The sequence below is a fragment of the Schistocerca gregaria genome, chromosome 8 (genome assembly GCF_023897955.1).
Source record: "Schistocerca gregaria isolate iqSchGreg1 chromosome 8, iqSchGreg1.2, whole genome shotgun sequence".
In the NCBI taxonomy this organism is placed as follows: domain Eukaryota; kingdom Metazoa; phylum Arthropoda; class Insecta; order Orthoptera; family Acrididae; genus Schistocerca; species Schistocerca gregaria.
The window spans coordinates 495,650,751-495,661,245 of record NC_064927.1 but is presented as its reverse complement, the minus strand read 5'-3'; the positions used below and the strand labels follow the sequence as shown (position 1 = coordinate 495,661,245).

The window sequence follows — 10,495 nt, the reverse complement described above, 5'->3', positions numbered from 1 at the left end:
ATTTCCTTTTTCTGACGGACACACGTCCAGATCGTCCGCTCTCAAAACTTTGCCATCTCTCTCCCCACATCCACCACTGCTGGCAGTTCAGCTCCAACCGCCCAACGCTACGCGCTGTTGACATCCAAATGCCCAACACTACAATAGCGAATATTCCAACAATGCCAACCAGCCACAGACTGCATACAGCACAGTCAGTGACTTTCATACAGAGCGCTACGTGGCGTTACCAACATAAAAGCCTAAACAGCCTACTTACACTTACTGAATCGGCCTGCTTAGAAGTCATTTAGTTATTTGCTAGGAATGGCTCGAATACGAACGACCGGGAACTGAAGACTGGTCTCCTGGGGAAAAGTGCGCTCGTTAAGTTTTCCCATTTCCAAGACCAGTATCGCCTATTGTGGGGGCGGGAGTGGTAAAAGCACTTAGTATGATAGCCGCTGGCGCCTGTAGTACGATTAGGCCACGATGTGACACACACACACACACACACACACAGTGCTCACGGAAGGTGGTCGGCAAACAGGCTGTTATTGACTGACCATACACGTACTCAGTGCGCTGCTTCCCACCACACAAAGTGAGCGCAGACGTAACAAGTGTTCACGGAACAGCGGAGCGCGCACATTCCACGAAATGGCTGAAGACGGGAGATGGCAGCTATTCTTAGAAACGGTGCGTGCATCACCAGCAAGTTGTACTCTTTGCACGTGTACAGTGACAGCGGTCTGAACGTCAGTCGGCAGAATGAGCTGGGCAGAAGAGACACTGGCTGTAGGTGTGAAGTGAGCGCTAATTGGCCGATCTCCCGCGCTAGCGACACGATTGGTCAGGTACTTTCCGTCCCAACACTTCCTGCTCATGCGCATGCGACCCTGAGGCATACCGGCACACACAGATATCTGTAACTGATACACTGGGCGACTGAAGCAGCGCCGTGCAATACCAAAGTACACGCGTTCAGTTGCTGACGGCGTGTTAGCTGCGCTTGGATTCAGTCGGCAAGACCTGACAAATGAAGGTAAGAAAGCGTCTCATTTCCTGCGCTCTACTTGCAGCTTCTTGCGGACGGAATATACGCACTATAAAGTTTCTATTCCGTGGAGGAACTGCTTCCCACATGCGTTTCATTATTTTACCACAGCTTTCCAAATATTGGGTTATCGTTCTCTTCCACATCATAGAACTTCATCGTCTGGATTCAAATACAGCATGTCCTTTTCAAACGATAATATTCCAGTGTGATAGAAGAACAACTCTTACATGTTCTGTGTTTACATTGGGCACATTGAGGGAACGCTTGTATCGAGAAACAAATACAGGCCTGATGTGTACTGAAGCTAGCAATTTCATTTTCGATGTTTTATGACTAGGTTGCTTTTTTAGATTCATAATGTGCCTATTCGAGTTAAGTGTGTTCTCTACTTGAAGTTGCAAGCAGTTTGTTGAAAATGTTTACATCGGAAAACAGAAATGTAGTCCAAGTCTAAGAGAAGGATGGAAAACTTTAATTGTATTTGTGTCTTCTACGACAGAAGTAAACTCAGTCTTGCATATTATCCATTCCCGCATTCTCCCAGAAGATAATTTCGTAGTATAACAGGCAGTTAGAGGTGACTCTTTATGATCTGATGCGTTACAGGTGAGGTAACCTGGTGGAGGATCCCTCTGAATCTCTCCCTACATGGAGGTTCAGTCTGGAACCGCTCGACAGCTACGGTCGCAGGTTCGAATCCTGCCTCGGGCATGGATGTGTGTGATGTCCTTAGGTTAGTTAGGTTTACGTAGTTCTAAGTCTAGGGGCTGATGACCTCATATGTTAAGTCCCACAGTGCTTAGAGCCACTTGAACCATTTATTTCTCCCTACATGTTTAAGGTACATTCTCATGTTGGAAAATTGTGTGCTTGGCGTTCACCTGAGAAAAGAAACTTGTGTTCCTCCTCCAACGAATGGAGCAACGGACGAGTAACAGCGGAAATTTGAAAATGCGTCTGAAAAACAAATAGTAAATTGGCTATAACAATATTCTGTTAAGACATTGAAAAGAAAATGCAGCAAATTAGCAGTGAAATCATAGAAGCAGTTGACTACTTTATGTGTTTAGGGTGGTTGAAGACAACAATCAGACGCTTAGGAAATGAAGTAAATGGAAGACTAAATATGGTGCGCACTGCTTTCCGTAAACAAAACAGTGTTCTCAAAACCAAACTCGCGACATGTGGCAAAGGCAGAGGGTACAGTGGGTCTGTAATACCAGTTTTGTCTTTTGACGATGATTCATTGAGGTTTCTACACGACAGCCGCATGAAAACAGAGAGATTCATGTTGGTAATCACAGGCAGTATAGAGAAGAACAAATAAACTGCATTCGTGTACAGATTACAGTGGAAGCCTGCAATAAAAATGAAACTGTTTTAGGTGGGACAGCACATGTAGCCGGGCGGGTTTATGATGGACGGACTGAATTCGTTCTCTCGTGCATTCCGCGAGACAAGGGAAGGTCGCCACGTTACTGATGACGAACACCTTATGAACAGTATTTTGCTGACATTACGAAACATGCAGTACGTGAATAGTTGGACGCCACAATACATGGGAAAGTCTGGAGCGGGTTATTGTCGAATAGTGGGCGTCAGCTAAATGACAATTAAGATCTTCACTTATTACCTGCTGTCATTTCATTTCTCTTCCTTCCAGGACTCCATACGATCATTTCACCTCTTCTCTAGACCAAGTACGATCATTTCACCTTTTCCCTAGACATGCGTTTGTTATTCTTTCCGACAAGTGGGACCTTTTTTAATGCGCATTTTCGTCATGGACTCCTGGTTTGTTTCCATTGTATGTTTTTGCTGCAGCATTCAGTAAAAGAATTAGTTGCATAAAAAGGACAGTGATTTCAAACAATAGTTATTTACTTAAAAACGTATAATTAAGGCAATAGTTTTCAAACTAACTTAAATTTAAAATAAAAAGATCAAAGACTTTTAAACATAAATTTCAATTTCAGTGAGGTGAGTGCTACTGGTTCACATTTTCGCAGATACGAGACACTTCACTGTATGGATGAAAGTTGACTTCTCATGGCGCGTTCGCTAAAAGTCTGTTGAAATATTTGTCGTTTGTTGAGACGTAAGCTCAGAATCTTGTTTCGCATATATACATGGTGACAATTACTTAATTGTATCAACAACAATAAAAACACTCCATCTTCAGGCCACAAGTGGCCCATCGGGACCATCCGACCGCCGTGTCATCCTCAGTGAAGGATGCGGATAGGAGGGGTGTGTGGTCAGAACACCGCTCTCCCAGTCGTTATGATGGTATGATGACCGAAGCCGCTAATGTTCGGCCGAGTAGCTCCTCAATTGGTATCACGACGCTGAGTGCACCCCGAAAAATGGCAACAGCGCATGGCGGCCTGGATGGTCACCCATCCAAGTGCCGACCTCGCCCGACAGCGCTTAACTTCGGTGATCTCACTGGAACCGGTGTATCCACTGCGGCAAGCCCGCTGCACTTAGTTATATGAAAAAAGAGATATTAGTTACAGGTTGCGGTGTGCACACACACACTATTCAGCGTGTAAACGTCATTACAGATATTCGGATATAGATTGTGACATGTTCGATACGCGTGCCACCATTGGCGATGATGTGGCCGCAGACGGATTGCGAAATTCTGCATGACCTACTTGAGTGTCGGAACATCGATGCTGTAGATGACCTCCTGAACGGCTGTTTTCAGCTGAGCGATGGTTTTGGGGTTATTGCTGTACGCCTTGTCTTCAATATAGCCCCACAAAAAGAAGTCGCATGTGTTGAGATAAGGCCAATCGTGGGCCATTCCAGTGGCCTCTGGTACCCCAGAGCCAGAATGCTGTCCCCAAAGTGTTCCTCCAGGACATCAAACACTCCCCTGCTTCGATGGGGTCGAGCTGCGTCTTGCACAAACGACATCTTGTCAAAATGAGGGTCACTTTGGATAATGGGGATGAAATCATCTTTCAAGGATGATATCATCTTTCAGAGCCTTCACGGACCGTTCTGTAGTCTCCAAGGAATATCGCACCGAGCACTCCGTGATTGGACAATACACACTACACAGTCATCCGTTGAGAGTGAAGAGACTTCTCGAGCGTTAAATGCGGATTCTCAGTCCTCCAAATGCGGCAGTTTTGCTTATTGATGAATCCGTGCAAATGGGACCAAACTGCTGAGATCATCAGTCCCTAAGCCTACACACTACGTTATCTAAATTAAACTCGCTTACCCTATGCCCGAGCACACGGGCCGTGACAAGGCGCCTCAGACCACGCGGTTACCCCGCGCGGTTTAAATCCACAGTTCATTTTATGTTTAATCTGCTGTTCACTTGGGAAATGGTGATTAAAAGCTTCAAAAAATCCTCTCTTATTAACTACTTACTCTTCTGAAAAGTCCTTAATCGTTCTGATGCAATCAAGTCCATTGGAACGCATACAAATCGCCCATATATCTGTCATTTTCCCTGCAGTGAGGAAGAAAAGTTCTTTCACCCATACTATACACAGGAGTCACCTGCGATTTTTTTCCAATCGCTTGCGACTTTCCACAGGGCAAGAGATTCGCAGTAAATGCAAGTTAAGAAAGGGGCCAACCGAAGAGTACTCTCAGTGATACTAAGTGACATTGCATCCGGACCCGTGGACTTGTTTCTTTTCAACTCTTTCACTTGTTTCTCTACGGCAGGGACGCCTGTTACTACGTCCTCCACGAGGGAGTCTGTACTATTGGTCAAATGGCGGTATGCTGACGATCCTCCAGCGTGAACGATTCCTTAAACACGAGAGTCAGATGTTCAGTATGACGGTGGAAGTTGTTGAACGTCTCGCTCATCGATCATTTTATAGACGTACGAATTTCTAGTATCTTTTGCCTGTCTACATTTTTTGAACTGAGAGTGTTCTCTAGGCGTTTTCTGAATTTTGTTATTAACCACGGTGGGTATTTTTATCATGAATCTATTCACTCGTCACTTTCTTCTCCAGGTAGCGGTTTACAATCTATTTAAACTTTGCCAATAATTCCTCCACGACCATCATAATGGAACATACCCTCTGCCAGGCACTTAATTATGAATTGCAGGGTACTCGTGTAGATGTAGCTGCAGATATCAATTTATTTTCTAAGTGGGATGTTAAAAACTGCTTATCTGCTCTTTCCAACAAAAATAGTCTCCTAGCCTTCTTGAATTTATTGATTTTAGTAATCGTCGTTGTTAAGATCACATCATGATCAGTAATCCCTTTCTGCACATTGACGCTGTCGATAAGGCCAGGCCAGTTTATAGGTAAAAGGTCTAAAACTTGTCTGTCGCTTGTGGTTGTCAACGTAAATGTTCCAGAAAAGTTTGGAATATTTGTTCAAATTTACTCCACAAGCCTGTCCGTGGCACTTGTAATGAATCAGTAGACTTTCCAGTCTGTAGTCGGTCGACTCCCAACTGATACTGTACGATCAAAGCGCTTCCACCGAAGCGAGCGTAGACTTTCTCGGACTGATCCTACAAGTGCTATGGCGGAGTCGGGTGGCCAGTAAAAATATCCGATGGTTAACTCGAGCTGACGGAGGCTTGTTACTCGCATACGGATAACTTCACGGTCACACTCAGTTTCGACCTCGGTGGACGCAATAATTTTTCCATTGTAATGGACACTCTTCTGTTCTTTCGCGAACCGTATGTTGATCGTTGCTTCTTCCTCTCTCGCTGTGGACCATGTGCCAATGTTAGGTCTTGATTTCACGTTGTTTTCTCTTCCTTTCCGCATCTTACTACTTTATCATTTTACTGTGTTTCCTTTTTGATTTCCTCGATATATTTATTTCTGTCCTCCGTACGTTGAAATGCTTCCATCTGTAATACTTTTATTCCAAAACTCTCTCTGTTGTTTCTTCTTCCGTTACGACGTTTCTTTCTTACTGTTGCTGGACTACTTGAATCTATTTCCTTGTTAACTTCTCTTGCCAAACGTTTTGAAAAAAATATGTCAGTGTGAAATCCAAATCATATGATTTACAGCACAGTTTCTGTTGACGATTGGGAAGTTCTCTCGAGTCCGTCTTGGGAAGTCCAGAAATCTGCATTATGGTTGACTGACTTACTTAGCTTTTCTTTCAAATTTTATTGGTGTGAAATGACCGAACCAACTCAACACGACTACAGGATCTCAGTGAGTGACTATTGCGCCTTCACTGGGCCACGTTCCTTATCATTCCATATGCTGCTTTTTACGGATCTCACTTCTCGATAATTTCATTTTCCCGGATTGTAGTTTGCTGGTGTCTCTGCTAGTTTGAGTCCTGTTTCTGTGTGTGTTTCCGTATGTGCTAATTAGTAGAAGAAAATGTGCAGATTACTTGTTCGGCGCTGAAAGGAGCCATTCCTGATTCTTATGCTGCAAACTGAGCTGCATTTTGTCTCCACTAGGGGTGTCGTGTAGCAACCAGTTGCCTGTTTTTATTGCCCTAAAAAGACACTTCCCAAAAGGCGTTCTTGTTGCAACTTTCCTCAAACCTAAGGCTTTATTTGCATTAACCGCATTGGTGTTCTGTCGACTGGATGTATTCTCGTGAGATCAATAGTATGACTGCATCATCTCTGTAATCACTTCCCATCGTAGGTAAGTTTCATTTCGGTCCGATATCGTTGTAGCTGAATCAATAACCGTTTTAGACTCAGGATTGCTGCTGAGACGTTAACTGTTTTTTACTTCGTACCAACTGCAGTAACGATGAAGAGGGGCAGTTGAGCGTTGTCTTGTTGTGTGTATCTTTTTGTCAATCACCTATGCGGATATGACTTCGGCTATATTTGTAAACTAAGTTGACTAGAGTCATAGGGTGCGTCCTGTCATCGATCGGAGCTCCTCTCCCTCGACATAGTGAAGCAACTGGATGTAGAATGGTCTCCGCAAGCTCTTCCAAGTGTCCTGCAGAAATAATGAGCCATGATGTCTCTGTAGCCTTCCATAATTGCGAAAGAGTTGCTGGTGCCGATGCTGTGCACGAACTGACCTGGCCAGTCTGAGTGTCCAAATCATTCGCTCGAATTTTCCAGAACATTCTTCAAACCGATCGCGAATAATTGTGGCGCGGTGCCATTGGCTATCGTCATCCATGAAAACTGCAATGATGTTTGGGAATATGAAGTCTACGAATGACTGTAAATTTTCTCCGAGTAGCTGAGCATAACCATTTCCAGTCAATGATCGGTTAAGTTGGACCAGAGGACCAAGTCCATTCCACGTAAACACAGAGCCCACACCATTATGGTGCCACCACCAGCTTGATCAGGGTCTTGTTCACAACTAGGATCCATGGCTTTGTGGGCTCTGCACACACTCGAACCCTAGCGTCAGCTCTTACCAACTGAAATCCGAACTCATCTGACCGGGCCACAGTTTTCCAGTCATTTAGGGTCGAACTGATACGGTCACAAGGCCAGGGGATGCGCTGCAGGCGATGTGGTGCTGTAGCAATGGTACTCGCGTCGGTCGTCTGCTGCCACAGCCCATTAACCCCAAATTTCACGGTGTGTTGCTTGTCTGTTAGCACTGACAACTCCACGCAAACGCCGTTGCTCTCTGTCGTTAAATGAAGGCCGTCGGCCACTGAGTTGTCCGTGGTGACTCCCGAATGCGAGTCCAGTGTGCTAACCACTGCGCCACCTCGCTCGGTCACCTACACCGTGGTTAGAGTTCCCTCCCCAGGCCGACCCTTGGAACACTTCTGACCACCACTGTCCTGTTCTTTGTGATTGTGATTTTCTTTTGTAGCAAGTACTAAAAATGGTTCAAGTGGCTCTGAGCACTGTGGGACTTAACGTCTGAGGTCATCAGTCCCCTAGAGCTTAGAACTACTTAAACCTAACTAACCTAAGGACTTCACACACACCCATGCCCGAGGCAGGATTCGAACCTGTGACCGTAGTGGTCGCGTGGTTCCAGACTGAAGCGCCTAGAACCGCTCGACCACACCGGCCGGCAGCAAGTACTATGCCAGGCCTTTAGCCGTGTATTAATTTTGTCTGTTCTCTGTTAAGTATTTCTTGTTTGCTTTGTATTTCGGCCTTCATCCGTGTTTGTTTTAAAATCTGTGGCTTTCAGCCGTAATGTTTAAATTCCTGTCGGTAAGGCTTGTCTTTCATTATCTTGAATTGTTAAAATGGCCTTCAGCCGTACTTTGTAAATGCTTATGTTAAGGTTTGTTTTTAATTATTTTGAAGAACTGGTTGGGCCTTCAGCCGTCAAGATATTTCAAGTTTTCTTAAGACGGTTTTCTGTTGTACTGTGTAAATGCTTGTCTTTAAAGGTTTGGTTTTCGAGGAATGAAGTTGTGTGTTCTTGTGTAACTAACCGTAACTGATCTTGACCCATTTCCACACCGCGATCCGCTCTGTCCTGCGAAACCAGATTTCAGTATCACTTGCGATTCTCAGAATTCCGCGTTCCATTCTACTGGAATAGTACTGCACGTCTCCGAACACTCTCCTGCAGTCTGCGCCGTTATAAGCCTCCCGTTTGTGCGCTGGGCGGTGAGTTTGGTGTGGTCGCGCAGTAAGACAAACTTGATGACTCACCGTTGGTGCTGACAAAAAAGTTAGCAGTGACTGGCGACTTGCTAGCGGCCCCGGCGATGCGTCTCGCAGCTGCATGCAGAGATACTGCTGCACAGTGGGACCAAAACCTGTAAAGTTGTAATTCTACAAAGCAGTTATCTGGAGGACATCGAGGCGTCAGTGATTCGTAACACAGGTTTCTCGTCAGTACAACCACAACACCGGCACCCTGCAATCAGATAGTTACTCATTCAGTATGTTACCTGTCATACGCGGTTACGATAAGGTTAGCCTACAGTGAGGTGACAAATGCAATGGGACAGCGACATGCACGTAAACAAATGACGGTATTAACGCGTACACAAGGTATAAAAGGGCAGTGCATTGGATGAGCTGTCATTTTTGCTCAGTTGATTAATGTGAAAAGTTTTCTAATGTGATAAGGGACGTACGACGGGAATTGACAGGCTTCGTACGCGGCATGGTAGTTGGAGCTAGACGCATGGGATATTCCATTTCAAAAATCGTTAGGGAATTCAATATTCAGGTTTTCCCAGTGTCAAGAGTGTGCCGAGAATGCCAAATTTCACGCGTTACCTGTCACCGTGGCTACGCAGTGGCTGACGGCCTTCACGTAACGACCGAGAGCAGCGGCGTTTGCGTAGAGTTGTCAGTGCTGACAGACAAGCAACACTGCGTAAAATAGCTACAGAAAACAATGTGGGACGTACGACGAACATATCTACAGGGACAGAGCGTTGAGATTTGGCGGCCTCTCCTGGGGTTATAACCATATCAGTCGGACCGTAGATGACTCGAAAACTGTGGCATGTTCAGATGAGTCCCGATTTCAGTTGTTAAGAGCTGTCATGTTCATGGCACGAATTGGAAAATGCCTTAAAATGAAAGGGAGGGTTACCTGTCGAAATTATGGTAGTTTTTGAACGTTATGGGGCAGCATTCCCTCGAGTTAGTCACAGAAGATGGTTACTCGTTAGCTTGTTCAATGGATCATAAATGCGTTCTTCCACCGTAATGTCTGAGTTACTTTAAACTCATAATGACTGTTGGTACCGAAGAATATGATAACGTACTGCAAGTTTTTGCGGTAGTCTTATGCACTAGTGTTAGCTACCAGTAATTCTTTTGCACGCATAGTGGTGTACACTGAACAGCAGTGGAACACACCCACATACGCGCATTATACACAGTTAAAAAATTATATGGAGTAGAAGCAGTTGTCTAACGAATATAATAATTTCTGTTTGAGTTTGAAGTTTATTTTGTTATGTATTACATTTTTACTTATAACACAGTCCAAATGGCAATAAATGGAAAAATTATTGCAACTATTTTCGATAATCATGTCGTTAGAAAATCGTCGTTTTGAGAAAAAATGCTCTAACATCTTCACAAAGCTCTATCAGCTGTTCTAGCCTTCCGACATGACACAGACAATTGCAGTGGACACAACCTCAAGAGTCAAAAGTAAGATTTGTCTCATGTAAACGAATGATCGAAATCGGTTTTAAAATGTATTATTCCCTCATAGATCTGAACATGTAATACAATGCACCGAAGGCAAATGAACGTCACTCTTGTCCGCAGCAACACAGTTCGGCAACACGGACTTCGTTTGCCCGCACTCTGCCGCCACGCAAACGCAAACCTCATCCCCTCCACGCCTCGCTATCGCAACGCCTCTATGCGCTTCTTGTGTGAAGCACGCTATAGTCAGTTTGGGTTATCGAAACTAGCGAACCTTGCATTTGCCAAATATGCATAGGAATTGAATGTCCATCCCAAATTCCTCCGTCCCCCCTTTCTCTGCCCATCTTCTCATCCTCCCGCTCTCTCTCTGTACATCCCCTCCTCCCCCTCTGTGCATAACT

General features: G+C 44.8%; 1 protein-coding gene across 2 annotated transcripts in view; it reads left to right on the top strand.

Moving 5' to 3' along the window:
- The first annotated feature begins 740 nt into the window (after nt 1-740).
- The window catches only part of LOC126285459 (UDP-glycosyltransferase UGT5-like), a 52,791-nt gene continuing 43,036 nt past the window's right edge, over nt 741-10,495 (top strand). Inside the window, exon 1 of one of the 2 annotated variants that reach the window (XM_049984867.1) lies at nt 741-1,024. In XM_049984867.1, the coding sequence (XP_049840824.1) occupies nt 1,019-1,024 (6 nt within the window). In that variant the 5' untranslated portion in view covers nt 741-1,018. The remainder of the gene's footprint in view (nt 1,025-10,495) is intronic. The other variant, XM_049984868.1, reaches the window with a different exon arrangement.